At 38.7% G+C, this 15,954-nt stretch overlaps 1 protein-coding gene across 1 annotated transcript in view; it reads left to right on the top strand.

The window, feature by feature from the left end:
* Positions 1 to 1,092: 1,092 nt before the first annotated feature.
* The window catches only part of IRAG2 (inositol 1,4,5-triphosphate receptor associated 2), a 96,313-nt gene continuing 81,451 nt past the window's right edge, over positions 1,093 to 15,954 (top strand). The window contains exons 1-6 of the mRNA XM_065940235.1: positions 1,093 to 1,657; positions 3,530 to 3,643; positions 9,866 to 10,049; positions 11,852 to 11,931; positions 12,027 to 12,105; positions 14,654 to 14,812. Of these exons, the coding sequence (XP_065796307.1) occupies positions 1,093 to 1,657; positions 3,530 to 3,643; positions 9,866 to 10,049; positions 11,852 to 11,931; positions 12,027 to 12,105; positions 14,654 to 14,812 (1,181 nt within the window). The remainder of the gene's footprint in view (positions 1,658 to 3,529; positions 3,644 to 9,865; positions 10,050 to 11,851; positions 11,932 to 12,026; positions 12,106 to 14,653; positions 14,813 to 15,954) is intronic.

The following is a 15,954-nucleotide window of genomic DNA, read 5'->3' as shown; positions in this document are numbered from 1 at the left end:
GAAGCACAGGCTCCATAGTTGTGGTGCACAGGTTTAGTTGCTCTGAGACATGTGGAATCTTTCCAGGCCAGGGATTGAAACTATGTCTCCTGCAGGTGGATTCTCTATCACTGAGTCACCAGGGAAGTCGCCAGACAAACTTTCTGGCCAACCCAATGTATGTATAACTGAACCACTTTGCTGTACACTTGAAACTGACACAACATTGTAAATCAACTCTACTCTGTTTTTTAAAGCAATTGTTTTAAAGATAGTGGTTTAAAGACATCTTGAACGAATGGATAAGGAAGCTGTGGTACATATACACCATGGAATATTACTCAGCCATTAAAAAGAATTCATTTGAATCAGTTCTATTTGAACCATTTGAATGAATGATCAATTGGTTTATTTGATCATTAATCATTTAATGACCCATCAATTCATTTGAACCAGAGATGGATGAAACTGGAGCCCATTATACAGAGTGAAGTAAGCCAGAAAGATAAAGAACATTACAGTATACTAACACATATATATGGAATTTAGAAAGATGGTAACAATAACCCTATATGCAAAACAGAAAAAGAGACACAGATGTACAGAACAGACTTTTGGACTCTGTGGGAGAAGGCAAGGGTGGGATGTTTCGAGAGAACAGCATCGAAACATGTATATTATCTAGGGTGAAACAGATCACCAGCCCAGGCTGGATGCATGAGACAAGTGCTTGGGCCTGGTGCACTGGGAAGACCCAGAGGGATCGGGTAGAGAGGGAGGTGGGAGGGGGGATCGGGATGGGGAACACATGTAAATCCATGGCTGATTCATGTCAATGTATGACAAAAGCCACTACAATATTGTAAAGTAATTAGCCTCCAACTAATAAGAATAAATGGAAAAAAATAAAAAATAAAAAAAATAATCATCACAAATTGCAAAAAATAAATAAATAAATAAAATAAATAAAGACATCTTGATCCCCCCAAAGTTGGTTTGGGAATAAATAGCCTATTGCTCCATTATTGTTAGGACAGTGCTAACTGAAAAACATGTCTACTTTTTGCCTGTACTTTTAGCCTCTTCCTCTGTCTCACTGGAGGAAAGTCAGCAATGGCCTCTGCAAAGAAGGTCGCTGAAAAACGGCATAACCCGGTGGAAAGCATCTGTAGAAAACTACGAGCCATCCAAAAGAGAGAAGACATTTCTGATCCCATCCGACAGATTATCAAATACCAGTCTAGCAGTTTTGACAGCCCACAGACTAACCCCAAGAAGGATTTTGAAGAGGTACTGAAGAAAATGATGGCTGCTCACATCCCTCTGCCCGACACGCTCTTCTCGAGTCCTGAGAAAGATGGAACCTTCGCTTCCCGGTCTCAGAGAGTGTCTCCAAGAACCCCATCCATTTCTCATCTCAGCTCTCCTGAGCAGGCAACATACCCGCTTACCCTCACAGGTTCTGAAAATATCTCAAGGCCGAGATCACAGAGCTCCCAGAATTATACATTTTTGACACCGCAGATCACAAAAAGAGAGCTATTTGCTGACAAGGATTTGACTAACTATTGTAGTGGAAATGATTTTAGTACCTTAGCACTTGATTTTGATTCCACCTCTGATCAGAGCTCTACTCCTCAGGATTCCGTGGTGAAAAAATTATCTCCGAAAGAAGAGGGTAAATATTCATATTTTAATATTTGTTCTTCCAATAAAGCAAGGAGCATGTGACTATGACAGTGCCTGATCTAAAATGAAGTATGAAACTTGGTTAAAGCATCCATCTTTCCCTTAAAATGTTCTTTCTCTCAACAAAAATCTTATATCTGAAGCATCCGTGTTTTCTATGATTTCAAATATAAACCTGATAGAAATTCTAGATTATATTTTCAATCATAATCATTGGTATTTTTCTACTGACCTGAAAACAAACTTTCTCCTAGGCAAATTAGAATGTCATGATAGGAATACATAGATATATGGGAGTTAAAATTCATATACTTCCAACACGCCTTACTGAAAATTAACATTTTAACATTTTCCCTTTTTGTGTGTGAGAGAAACATGTAAGAAAGTATAGCGCCAATAAGGTCAACCAGGGAACAATGTAAATTCTGTAGGCCAAGTTCAATGAAATTTTGGAATTCTACTTAGGGAATTGCTTACAGAATCCCATGTATGATAGGCCCTAAAAAACAATGTAAAATGATAGATTTTCTGTATAGCTAGTGTTTATTTTCCCTCTGTTTTCCTTAAAATATTCCTATTAGTGTTAACACTATTTGCTTTTTCACAGAGTGCTTTTTTTTTTTTTTAAACAGGTAAAGATAGCTTTATTTCCCCCAATTGCATTATATTAACTGAAACCTATCCATTCTGGCACATGAATTTATTCAAACATATATTCTTCATAGGACTAAACTCTCTTAATCCATTTAGCACCTCATTATATTATACCACTTCCTTCACAGTGCCAGAAGTTGTAAGCAATATAACTAAAGTAATATCCAGAAGTAACAACTTTTTTACTACAGGTATTTGCATACATTTCCTTGTATAAATGTTCAGTTCTCATCAAAAATGCAAAATCAATTTGATCTATTTCACTGTTCCAGTCATATAATGTCAATCATTATTAACCTGTCATAAAATTGCACAGTGGCAATATCTTAGAGATGAAGGTACCAGTACTGGCAAGAATAGTGACAACACACTGCAACCCGTTCAACTTTCTCTATCAACTCTGCCAATGAAAAGTACCTACACACATAACAGCAATGAATCTCAATTTCGCCTTCTCTCTCACTTCACAGAGTGCTTTTTACTATCACAGGACAATAAAGCTCACTTCCCTCTTCATCTTCTCTCCTTTTATTCCACCTCTGTAAAACTTGAAAGGAAAAATGAATAATCAAAGATGCTTCAAGACCACTTTTTTCTTGATCTATTCATGTTAAGTAACCAGTATTTTTCCAGTGGTCATGTGTGGATGTGAGAGTTGGACTATAAAGAAGGCTGAGTGCCGAAGAATTGATGCTTTTGAACTGTGGTGTTGGAGAAGACTCTTGAGAGTCCCTTGGACTGCAAGGAGATCCAGCTAGTCCATCCTAAAGGAGATCAGTCCTGGGTGTTCATTGGGGGGACTGATGTTGAAGCTGAAACTCCAGTCCTTTGGCCACCTGATGCGAAGAGCTGACTCATTGGAAAAGACCCTGATGCTGGGAAAGATTGAGGGCAGGAGGAGAAGGGGATGACAGAGGATGAGATGGTCATGGGTTTGGGTGGACTCCGGGAGTTGGTGATGGACAGAGAGGCCTGGTGTGCTGCGGTTCATGGGGTCACAGAGTCAGACATGACTGAGTGACTGAACTGACTGACTGAACCAGTATTGTGGGCTGCTCTTTATTTTAATAGTTGAAACATACCATATATGTAAAAGTATATGTTAGTCACTCAGTCATATCTCTTTGTTAAAATTTTTTAAAAAATTAGTAATTAAGCATGTTAGCACATAAAAACATCTGGATTTGCAAACTTTTTCTTCTGATAGGGTGGAAACAAGGAACTGATGATGGCAAGGAAGATGTAACCTATAGCAACAACAGGACCTATGAAGAAGAGTTGCTTAGGAGTGTTTTTAACATATGTGACTCCAAACGCAGAGGTTAGTTGAAAGTTTTCTGCTCAGATCTTCACTGATACTCATCCACTCATTGTACTTTTTGTTGTGAGAGAAAGGGAAATGGTTTATGTGTGGAGATCTGTGTATCTGTGTCTTTACACATGGCAGGTGCAACCTAATTTGGGAGGGGGGATGGCTGTTTAGATGTTGGTTAATTTCTTTCTACCTATTTTATATATTTTGTCAGAGTATTAAATGATTTTACTGAGCTTATCGATTTTACCAGCTGCAGTCATTGACTGGAACTATTGACATCTCATAGGTGTTGCCTCACAAAAAATACATACTTCATATACATAAAACCACTGTACAAATTTAGCTCCAATTTTTAAGTCAATTTTAGACTTTCACTTCTGTTTTTCTTAGAGACATGCTTTTTTAAAAATTTCCGCAAGTAATGTTTAGCATGTCAATGGTTCATGATCACTGTAGCAAAATTAATAATATGGAGGAAAGAAAGGAAAAAAGAACTCATCAGTTATCCTGTTCCCCTGAGTAACCGCTGTTAATGATTCATTGTATAACCTGCCCCAACAAATTCCTCAGTCAATGTGGTTTCCTTTCATTTGGATTAAAACTTTTTTATTATAGAAACTTTCAGACATATACAGAAGTGGAGAGGGTATCATGACCCTTATATATATGTCATAAATGATGATGTCTCATTTTTCCTCCACTTCCCTCTGCTCCACTCTGGATTGTTCCTGTTGTTTTTCAGTTGCTAAGCTGTGTCTGGCTCTTTGTGACCCCATGGACTGTAGCCTGCCAGACTCTTCTGTCCTCCACTATCTCCCACTAAGCCTGAATTAGTTTGAGGCAAGTCCAAGACATCATACTGTTTCTTCTGTAAACATTTCAGTACATTCAAAAGATAAAGACTGATTTTAGATGCAGCTATACAGTGTCTTTTAAAATTTTTTATTTTTAAATTATATTATTGGGGTAGAATTGTTTACCATGTTGTGTTCATTTCTGTTGTACAGTGAAGTGAATCAGATATATGTACACATATATACCCTCCCTGGGGTGCCTCCCTCCCACCCCTACATCCCACCTCTCTAGGTCACTGCTGGGCCCCGAGCTGAGCTCTCGTGCCATACAAAACTTCCCACTAGCTGTCTATTTTACACACGCACAGTGTCATTTTTATGACCAAAAATGTAACGTAATTTTTAAATATCAAATACCTTACCAACATTCAAGTTTTCTTATTTGTATGAGAAATTTTTGTTTTCTTAAACAGTTAATTTGTTCAAATCAGTATCCAAGAAATGGTTGTTCATTGTTATTGGTTATCTGGCTTATCCCTCTGTTCCTTTTTCATTCTTTTTGTATTTTAAGCTATTTGTTAATGAAACTGGCTCTTTTATCTCCTTTTACTCCAATCTGAATTTTAGTGATTGTGTGGTCATTGAAACACAACCTGTTTTTTTGTCCCCCTACATTTAGAGGCTTGAGCAGGTAAATGTTTTTTATCTTTTTTTTTTTTTTTTTTGCAAGATTCTGTATAGATGGTGGATTTTGGTGGGGTGTTTTTTTTTTGTTTTTGTTTTTGTTTGTTTTTTTTGCTACATCAAGTGGCAGGCATGTGGGATCTTAGTTCCTTGACCAGGGATCAAACCCTCACCCCCTGCATTAGAAGCATGGAGTTTTAACCACTGGACCACCAGAGGAGTCACAGTATATATAGTTTTATCAAAAGACAAAACTGTTTGAGAGTGAAGGCCTAGATTTATTCTTTCATTAGATGTTGTGAAGGTTAGTAGTTTATCATTCCTTCCTACTTTATCAACTAGAATATCTAGAGAATATCTATAAAGAGAAACTCTATGCTGCTTATCAGTTTTATAAGGCTGTGGCTAAGTCTTGTTTCCCAAAGGAAAGGCCGGATAAAAAGCTTAATGGTGTTTCTAGTTGAAAATAAACTCAAAAAAAAAAAAAAAAAAAAGAAAGAAAGAAAAGAAACTCCAGATATTGTGTCTCTTTACCTTGAAGTACATCAGTGTGTATTTCCTACAAAGAAGAACATTTGCTTGCATAGCTGCAGAACAATTATCCAAATTAGGATATTTAACATTGATATGATACTGTTATCTAATTTAAATGTCTGTATCCAAATTTTGTCTATTTCCCCAATAATATTCTTTATAGCTTTTTTGTTTCCTGGTCCAGAATCAAATTCAGAATCACACACTGTGTTTAGTTTTCGCATCTCTTCGGTCTCCTTTTATCTAGAGTAATTCCTTAGATTCCTTGTCTTTTATGACTTTGAAATTTTTGAAGACTATATGCCAGCTACTTTGTAGAATGTCTGCTATTTCCTCTTGATTATGCAGGCTGTACATTTTCACAGGCACACTACTGATGCGATGTTATGAAGTGATGTTATGCTCTTCTCAGGACAATGTACCAGGATTTTTAACTTTGATCCCTTGATTAATGGGGTGTCTGCCAAATCTCCATCTTGTAAAGTTACCATTTTCCTTCATAACGTCTGTACAAAATGAATCAGTTGATCTAAGAAAGCAATGGAAAATTTTAAGCCAAAGTGAGGAAGATAATCCAGGGACAGCCTTTCAGAAAACTCGGAGAACCATTCGGCCTGTTAAAAGTCGGAGCACATTTTTGAGACAGAAGGCTGTACCTTAAATGGTGTACATATTATTAATAGTTTACACAATCCAGATCTAAGCATATAAGGTGAGTAGTGAGTCATGGGTCATCATAGCTCCTTATAAGAAGGAAGGTTATCTTTTTAGGGTCGTCTTGTTGATGCTGGGATAATGTTGCGCTTTATGGTTGAGCAGGTGTTTCTGCCGATGGGGATGTTTGGTTGATGCAAAATGCAGATACACAATGCACAGTAGAGGGGAGAGGGGAGGACAAAGAGCAAAGAAAATGTTTAGTGCTTAAGTTTTCCTTGACTAGCCTTAGCAGTTTCGTCTGTGGCTCAAGTGGGGAGTGATCTGCTTTAGGTGGCAGAATTTGTTTCTTGCTCTTATAGAACTGAAGACTTCAGAGTCTGCTGTCAGCTAGACAGTTTCTTGCTAGTTGCACCTCTGAATATAGGAAGCCCCAAATATGGCAGATTTGCTTCTTCAAAGCCAGCAAGGGAATGACTCCAGCAAGATAAAAGTTTGAAAGTGTTAGTAACTAAGTCATGTCCAACTCTTTGGAGACCCCATGGGCTATAACCTGCCAGGCTCCTCTGTCCATGGGATTCTCCAGGCAAGAATACTGGAGTGGGTTGCCAGTTCCTTCTCCAGGGGATCTTCCTGACTCAGGGATTGAACCCAGGTCTCCTGCATTGATAGGCAGATTCTTTACTGCTGAGTCACCAGGGAAGCCCTAGCAAGATAGGCACTGTGATCTCATGTAAGTTAATCATAACAACATGTATATCCTGTCCCATTTGCCATATTCTACCGGTTAGAAGCAAGTCCCAGGTCATGCCCACACTCAAGGGGAGGAGACTACACTAGGGTGTAAACATTAGGAAGCAAGGATCATAAAGGGGAAGCCTGGAGTCTGTCCACCTCACTGCCACAGTATGGTTGCAAAAAATGGTTTAAGACCTTTTTTTGGTCATTATTTTCTCCTTAAGGTATATGCAATATATTCCCTAAGTGTATATGGGAGTGTTTCCAGACTTGCTTTATAATCTGCTTTTTCTTACTTATTAATTCGGAGTACTTGTCTATGTCAATAATATATATTTTCTCTGTTTATTGTACTTTAGGGGGATGTAATATATTTAAATGATATGTCTCAATTGGGTATTTTTTCTCTATTATGAAAAGCACAAAAATAACCATAATAAACAATAATGAACATTCTTATAACAAAACATTTACCTGTACTCTTAATTATATTAGTAGGATGAATGGGACTTACTTATTCCTGGTAAGCCTCTCTGCATGGACAGGATTTAAGGAATTGTTTCCCGGAAGAAAATAAGGAAATTCCATTAAAGGGAGATGGGAGATGTATCACGAACAGAACCAACAGGGTGTGTGTGTGTGTGTAAAATATATAAAGAGATGTATTAAAAGGAATTGGGGCTTCCCTGATGGCTCAATGGTAAAGATCCACTTACAAGGCAGGAGACACAGGAGATGCGGGTTCGATCGTTGGGAAGAAGAGAAGCAAATGGTAAACCCACTCCAGTATTCTTTCCTGGAAAGTTCCATGGACAGAGGAGCATGGCGGGCTACAGTCCATGGGGTTGCAGAGTCAGACATGAGCACGCAGGCACACACACACAATTATAAGGAACAGGCTCACGTGGTTATGGAGGCAGGCATGTTCGAAGATCTGCAGGGTAAGTGAGCAAGCTGAAGATGGACCCAGAGGGCTTTTGATGGTGTCCTTCCAGTCAGTGTCCAAAGGCCTGAGAACCAGGAGACAACCTGTCAAAAGGTCAACAGGCTGGAAACTGAAGAAGAGCTGATGTTACTGTTCAAGTCCAAAGTTAGGAAAAAAGAGAAGTCTTGGTTCCAAGGCAGTCATGCAGGAAGAATTCTCTCTCACTTGGGGAAGGGTCTGCCTTTTTGTTCTATTCAGGCCCACTTGCATTAGGGGACAGCAGCCTGTGTTATTCTACCAGTTTAAATCTTAATCTCTTTCTAAAACACCCTCACAGAAACAACCAGAATCATGTTTGACCAAATAACTGGGCACTCCATGGCCCAGTTAAGTTGACACATTAAAGAAACATCTCAGGAGATCTTTCTGGTTTTGAGGTATAAGATCAGATTTTAGAGCTTTAGTGGAGGAAAATGAGATATAAGGTATTCTCTTTGACTTTCCAACTCTCCAATTATGCAAACAGGAGTAAAAATTGTCTTTCTAAATAACTATTAAAACTTTATTTCCATTTCTTCCTGTCACAGCCTAATGACATTTTCCATTAAATTAATGCATTCTTTAAAGTCATTCAATTTTCTTTACAGCTCTCTTTTCCAAATTATGTACTAAGCTTATTCTTTTATTTAAAAAATATTTAAAAAAAAATATTAGTGCCTCTATTTACCTCCTGGGGTAAGAATCTTCACCCTATCAAACTTCAACTTCCTTTTCCTTCCCTCTTTAAGCTGCTAGCCCAAGGCAGGCCTTAGTTAAGAGTAGAAAAGATGTCTTATGCTTGAGAAAGACTGGTGTGTTAATTACTAACACAGTCTGTATGACTTTAATTTCTGACTGTGATAGTAGGACTGGTTATATCCAAGAATGACTTTTCCACCCCTTCCTCTCCACCCTAAAGAGTCAAACTACTTACATGAGGCTGAAAATTACATCTAGGGCCAAAGAAACCCTTTCTTCACTGAATGCTTTTTTAAAATATTTATTTACTTGCTGTGACAGGCAGGATCTTCCCTGTGGCTCGTGGGCTTCTCTAGTTGCAGTGTGAGGTCTCAGTAGTTGCTGCAGCTTAATCGCTTAGTTGCCGCACAGCTTGTGGGATCTTAATTCTCTGACCAGGAATTGAATCCGAGTCCCCTGCATTGGAAGGTGGATTCTTAACCATTGGATTACAAGGGAAGTCCCCACTAAATGTTTTTTAAAGAAAGAATGGAAGAGAAAAATAAAGTGGCATTTTGACCACTTCCCACAAGTGATTATTGATTACATGTGAGTGTGTATGTGTATGTGTGTGTGTGTGTGTGCTCAGTTGCTTAGTCATGCCTGACTCTTTGCGACCCCATGGACTGTAGCCCATCAGGCTCCTCTGTCCATGGAATTTCCCAGGCAAGAATACTAGAGAGGGTTGCCATTTCGTCCTCCAGATGATCTTCCCAACCAAGGGATCGAATCCTCATCTCTTGTGAATTGCATTGGCAGGCGGATTCTTTACTGCACCATCTGAGAAGCCTATTGATTACATAAATCTTTCCTATTTGAATCTCACAACTCTATGTAGGAGGCATCATTTCACAGATGAGGACATTCACTCAAAGAGACTGAGTAATTTCCCCAGAGCCACACAGCTGGTACAGTCCAGAGCCAAGATTCGACCCCAGTTGGTTAGACTCCAACCTAAGGCCAGTGCTCTTTCTACTTTATGATGTCAACTCAGCAAGATTGTGAGGGTTATAAGGCACATTTCCAGGACCCAAGAGACTTAAACGAGTTAAGCACCTCACTTAAAAAAAATAATAATCTTTTGCCACCTTTAAAAACTAACTTGACTTTCTTCTTCCTAAGGCTTAGTCAGAGTCACCAAAATAATAGATTATCTGAGACAGACAACTAATCAAGGTTCTGAAGATGATGGCCTTGAGGAGCTGTGGATCATGCTTGATCCTGGAAAGAGAGATGTACATGTGAACCTGGAAACCTTCCAGGCCACTGTGAAGGAATGGATGATGGCTCACTGCAGAAACAAATGGTAATCATAGTCTCAGCAGGATGCGTTTTCAGGTTCTGATTTAACAATTGATTACAATGAATGTTAATCACTGTTTTTTGTACTGATAGGAAATACTATCTGATAGTAATATCAGTTTAACAAAGGTTTAGAGGAATGACTCTATCCCATGTTGTCAGAGCGGGTGGAGAAATAGGCCTTCTCCTTGTTGGTAATAATGCAAGTTGGCACAGGTTTTCAAGGACAGTTTAGAAATGTGTGGCTTCCCAGGTAGCTCAGTGGTAAAGAATCTACTGACAATGCAAGAGACGCAATTTGATCCCTAGGTTGGGAAGAGATCCTGGAGGAAGAAAATGGCAACCCACTCCAGTATTCTTACCTGAAAAATTTCATGGACAAGAGGAGGCTGGGGGGCTGTAGTCCATGGGGTTACAGAGAGATAGACACCCCTGAGCGACTGAGCACAACATGGGCATCAGAGCCTTAGAAATATGCAATGTGGTCAAATTATGTAACTTCAGGAAAGACAACCAATTATATACTCTATATGCAGAATGTTGTTTATGATTATGATAAATGTAAGCAAACCAAATATTTAATAGTAGGTGGCTGGACAAATAAATGATGATACTTCCATACTTTAGAACCCTAATTAGTCACTCAAAATTATAATTAAATAAATATTTGACAGGAGAAATATTCATATGGATTTATTTTAAATAATCGGCCATAGATCTGTAAATGTAGTACACTCCCATATTTGTTGAGAAATGAAAATATGCACAGGAAAAAGTGGGAAGGAATATATTCCAAAATGATTATCTTTGCATGAAGACCTTAGCTTCTTTGTCTTCTTTTCTTATGAATTTTCTACTTTTCCTAAAATATTTGGGCTTGATTGTATAATACAGATATCAATAATCCATGGGTAAAGTGGAGTGAGGGCAAAAGAGAAAATTTGTTTTTATGACAAATATAAAGGAAAAGAAAAAAGAACATGGGGATATAAATATAAAATATAAGAACAGAAACTCAGAAATGGTGATGGATGTGGATCTATTAATAAGAATAGTGAGAGTGATGACTGAGCTATTCTGCTCAGTCATCTTCTGACAAACATCTCATGTTGAAACACAATAGGATGTAAATACTAGTCTAGAGGCTTTTGTAGCTGCTCCGAAGAGATTATCTAAAGGTTTGGCAATTGCTAAGATTAGGCAGCAAAACTGAAATCATAATACAAAGACTCTTGGAAAAGAAATGGTTGAAGTGTTAATATGTTTATTTGGGGGTGTCCTGGGCAGAGGCCTGTGAATAGGGTTCTGCAAATATTAGGAATGATATGCTCCAAACTACAATTAGTTCAAGTTCAACTTGGTTTTTTATGAGAAAGAGAAAAGAGCACCTTCAATGTGCCCCAAATTATTAGCTGTTCATCCCTTTTCCTTCCTAAATCTCTAAGGCCCAATGTCTTGCTACCTCTACAAGTGTCCACTTAGTCCTCCAAATCATGTCAGCTTCCTAATCTATTGAGACTCCCATTGCCTAATTATAGCTATGTACATTATCACCTACTTATTTATGCATTCATATTCTTTTCTTCATGTTAGATTAAAGTTTATAGGAGGTAGAGACAATATGTTTCTTTTCTATGACTCTGTTTAAGAACAGTGTTGGACTCCCAATTGTGGCCAAATGGATAGATGATTTTAAAATTCAGAAAGACCAACATCAATAAGAAAATACAGAACACATCTGAAAAACTGGCTAAGCTTTGGTTTGACAAAGAATCCTAGCTCACTGGTTTTATTTTTTGGCCACAGGGAAGGAGAGAATAGTGGATCAAGCAGCAGAATGGTTGATTCTGCTTTTGAACAGGACAGCACAAAGTCATGTGAAGCAAGTATGTATGTGTTTCTTTGGGATTGTTCTGCCACTTTATTGTGGTTTGGAGAAATGGATTTTTTTTTTTATTAAACTCTCTTGTGTGTGTTTCAGTTAAGATGACCACAGATATAACAGATTCTTCATCACGGAACTTCAAGGGGTTGGGTGGAGACTTGCCTCAAGGAGTCTTGTAAGCATTCTTACTTGTAATATTTTCTCAAGTGCCTCAACTTTTCTTATGGATTTTCTTCCTTCATATATCTATGTATTTTATTTTATTTCAGGGCTTCCCTGCTGTCTCCGACAGTAAAGAATCTGCCTGCAATGCAGGAGTTCAGTTCAGTTCATTTCAGTCACTCAGTCGTGTCTGACTTTTTGTGACCCCATGGACTGCAGCATGCCAGGCTTCCCTGTTCATCACCAACTCCCAGAGCTTGCCCAAACTCATGTCTATCGAGTTGGTGATGCCATCCAATTATCTCATCCTCTGTTGTCCCCTTCCCCTCCTGCCTTCAATCTTTCCCAGCAGTAGGGTCTTTTCCAGTGAGTCAGTTCTTTGCATCAGGTGGCCAAAGTATTGGAGCTTCAGCATCAGTCCTTCTAATGAATGTTCAGGACTAATTTCCTTTAGGATGAACTGGTTTGATCTCCTGGCAGTCCAAGGGACTCTCAAGAGTCTTCTCCAACACCACAGTTCAAAAGCATCAATTCTTTGGCACCCGGCCTTCTTTATGGTCCAACTCTCACATCCATACGTGACTACTGGGAAAACCATAGCTTTGACTAGACAGACCTTTGTTGGCAAAGTAACATTGGCAAAGCAATTCAGAAGACCCGGGTTCAATCCCTGGGTCTGGAGAAGGGAATGGCAACCCACTCCAGTATTTTTGCCTGGAGAATTCCATAGACAGAGGAGCCTGGTGGGCTATAATTCATGAGATCTCAAAGAGTCAGACATGACTGAGTAACTAGCACTTTCAACTTTTTCATGTATTTTATTTATGGTATAGTCACTTAGCTCTACTTGTGTGCATGTGTGGTAGGGCTAACACAATTTATTTTTAACTCTTAGCTATTATATTCCAATTGCATTAGAAGTAGTTTCACTAGGAATACAAATTATGAAAGATTATGAAGTGTCACATAAATGAACATTTTCTCACTCATGAAAAGTTTACCCTTCTTTGAATTTATGTGTTTTCTACACCAGACAAATTCCATTGTAAATAGAGTTATGACTGACCTTAAGCTCTTTGGGGGATTGCTTTTTTTTTTCTAGTTGGAGTGTAAATGCTTTATGTTGTATTAGTTTCTATTGTACAATGAAGTGGATCAGCTATATGCAGACCTATACCCCTCTATCTTGGATGTCCCTCCCATCCCACTCATCTAGGTCGTTTTAGAGCACCAAACTGAGCTCCCTTTGCTTTCTAGCAGGTTCCACTAGCTAGCTATTTTATACATGGTAGTGTATATATGTCAATCCTTATTACTTCTTCAATAGATACTTGTAGACATGAATAAGAAAAGCTGTTTTCTGCTACATATGAGTTTAGATATTAAGGATAAGTGACTCTGTTCTTTATTTTTATTAAAAAAATTTTTTTTGGCTGAGCCAACATGTGACTTGTGGGATCTTAGTTCCCTACCAGGGATTGAACCCAAGTCTCTGCTTTGGAAGCTCAGAATTGAAGCCCTAGACCTGTCCTTCCTTATTTTATCTTTGCCACTTCAGATTTATCTGTGCAAAAATTGTGGACTAGGAACCATGTAGCCAACCGGTGCTAAACTCTAGGAAAAGATGGCAAAGAAGAGGAGGCGTGGGACTCTTTGAAAAACACAGCTCAGACTCTCAAAGGGTTTAGGATCAAATGTCAGGGCAAACGTGACAGCCACAAATATTAACAAGCTGTAGAAAGTACTAGGAACAATGAGTACTAAATTGTGAGCTACAGGCTACAATGATAAAACTCTAGGAATTGTTTCCTAGTTCAAGGCCTGTTGAAACCTGCCAAGATTTCTGATTGAAAGAATCCAGTGTCAGTTTATTTCAGGATTTTTCCATAACCCAGGCAGAAGTGGGAACTCTTCAGTGTAGATAGTGGCAGAAGTTGGGAGCAAAGTGAAGAGGAAGAAACCAAAGCTGTAAAAATCGATTTCACAAGTGGCAGATGCTAAATATCTGGCAATTTTGGAAAAATCTGTGGTGTTATTGTAATAAGTGCTTGAATAAATACTGTGTATGTGAACTGTGTTTATGAGGGTGAATGAAAATAAAGTAGAAAATCTTCTTTATTTATTTATTTTTGGTTGTGCTGGATCTTCGTCGCTGCACGTGGGCTTTCTCTAGTTGTGGCGGTTGGAGGCTACTCTTTGTTGCGGTGCATGGGTTTCTTACTGTAGTGGCTTCTTTTTTTTGCACAGCAAAGGCTGTAGGCAAGTGGGCTTCAGTAGTTACAGCATGAGAACTCAGTAAGTTGTGGAGCACGGGGCCTAGGCTGGGAGGGCTTCAGCAGTTGTGGCCTACAAGGTTTAGTTGCTCCGCAGCATGTGGAATTTTCCTGGACCAGGGATTGAACCTGTGTCCCCTACACTGACAGACGGATTGTTAACTATTGGACCAACAAGGAAGTCCTCACAGGAAGATTTACGCTTGTTTGGGCTTATCCATAAGCCTTGCTTTGACTGGAAGGGATTAGTGATGTTGAAGTTTATGCTCATTCATTCTTTTACCGCAGAGAGGTGCCTGATTTGATTACCTATATAGCAGACCTGCATTTCAACAAGCAGAAATTGGAAGAGGAAAATAATAAATTGAAATTGGCATTAGAAAACTTGGAAGAAGCAAACAGAGAGTTATCAGAGGACTGTACTGAACTGCGCCTTCAGGTAAAAAGGTGAGCCTTGGTGTGGGTACTGTGTGCTGGGAACTTTTAGTTCCCTTTCCTTTTTTTCCTTTTTTTTTTTTTATTTAATAAATTTGTTTTTTATTGAGATACAAGTCACAAAGCAGAAGAGTCACCATATTGAGGTATACAATTAGTTTCGTGTTTTTTAGTATATTCACAAGTTATTCACATGATCTAATTCCAGTTATTCACAAGTATATCCACATGATGTATTCACATGATATCAAGTATATTCACGTGATCAAGATATTTTAATCATTCCAAAAAAAAATCCCATACTGATTAACAGCCACTTCCCATGTCCTCCCCTCTCAGCCCCTGGCAACCACTAATCTACTTTGTATCTCTATGGATTTGTCTATTCTGAACATTTTCATATTCATGGAATCATACAATATGTGACCTTTGTGTCTGGCTTCTTTCATTTAGCATCATATTCTCAAAGTTCATCCATGTTGAAGCATATATTGCTACTTCATTCTTTTTTATGATTGAATAATATTCCACTGTATAAATATACCTCAGTTTGGACATTTGGGTTAGCACCACTTTTTGGCACTTAAAAAAGCTGCTGTTATGAACATTTGTGTGCAAGTTTTTATGAGGTCATATGTTTTCTGTTTTCTTGGTTATGTATCTAGGAGTGAAATTGCTATACTTTTTAAGACCTATACTTTGGTCTTTCCTGATAGTTCAGTTGGTAAAGAATCCACCTGCAATGCAGGAGACCCCATTTCGATTCCTGGGTCAGGAAGATCCGCTGGAGAAGGGATAGGCTTTGCACTCCAGTATTCTTGGGCTTCCCTTGTGGCTCAGCTGGTAAAGAATCTGCCTGCAATGCAGGAGACCTGGGTTCGATCCCTGGGTTGGGAAGTTTCCCTGGAGAACAGAAAGGCTATCCACTCCAGTATTCTGGCCTGGAGAATTCCATGGACTGTATAGTCCATGGGGTCACAGAGAGTTGGACATGACTGAGTGACTTTCACTTACAACCTATACTTTAGGGCTACCCAGGTAGCACTGATTGTAAAGAACTTACCTGCCAGTACAGGAGACATAAGAGACACAGGTTTAATCCCTGGGTCTGGAAGATCCCCTGGAGAAAGAAATGGTCGCCCACTCCAGTATTC

The sequence above is a fragment of the Muntiacus reevesi genome, chromosome 1 (assembly GCF_963930625.1).
Source record: "Muntiacus reevesi chromosome 1, mMunRee1.1, whole genome shotgun sequence".
Classification (NCBI taxonomy): domain Eukaryota; kingdom Metazoa; phylum Chordata; class Mammalia; order Artiodactyla; family Cervidae; genus Muntiacus; species Muntiacus reevesi.
Note: the sequence above shows the minus strand (reverse complement) of the source record. Positions and strands in the feature narration are given on the sequence as shown.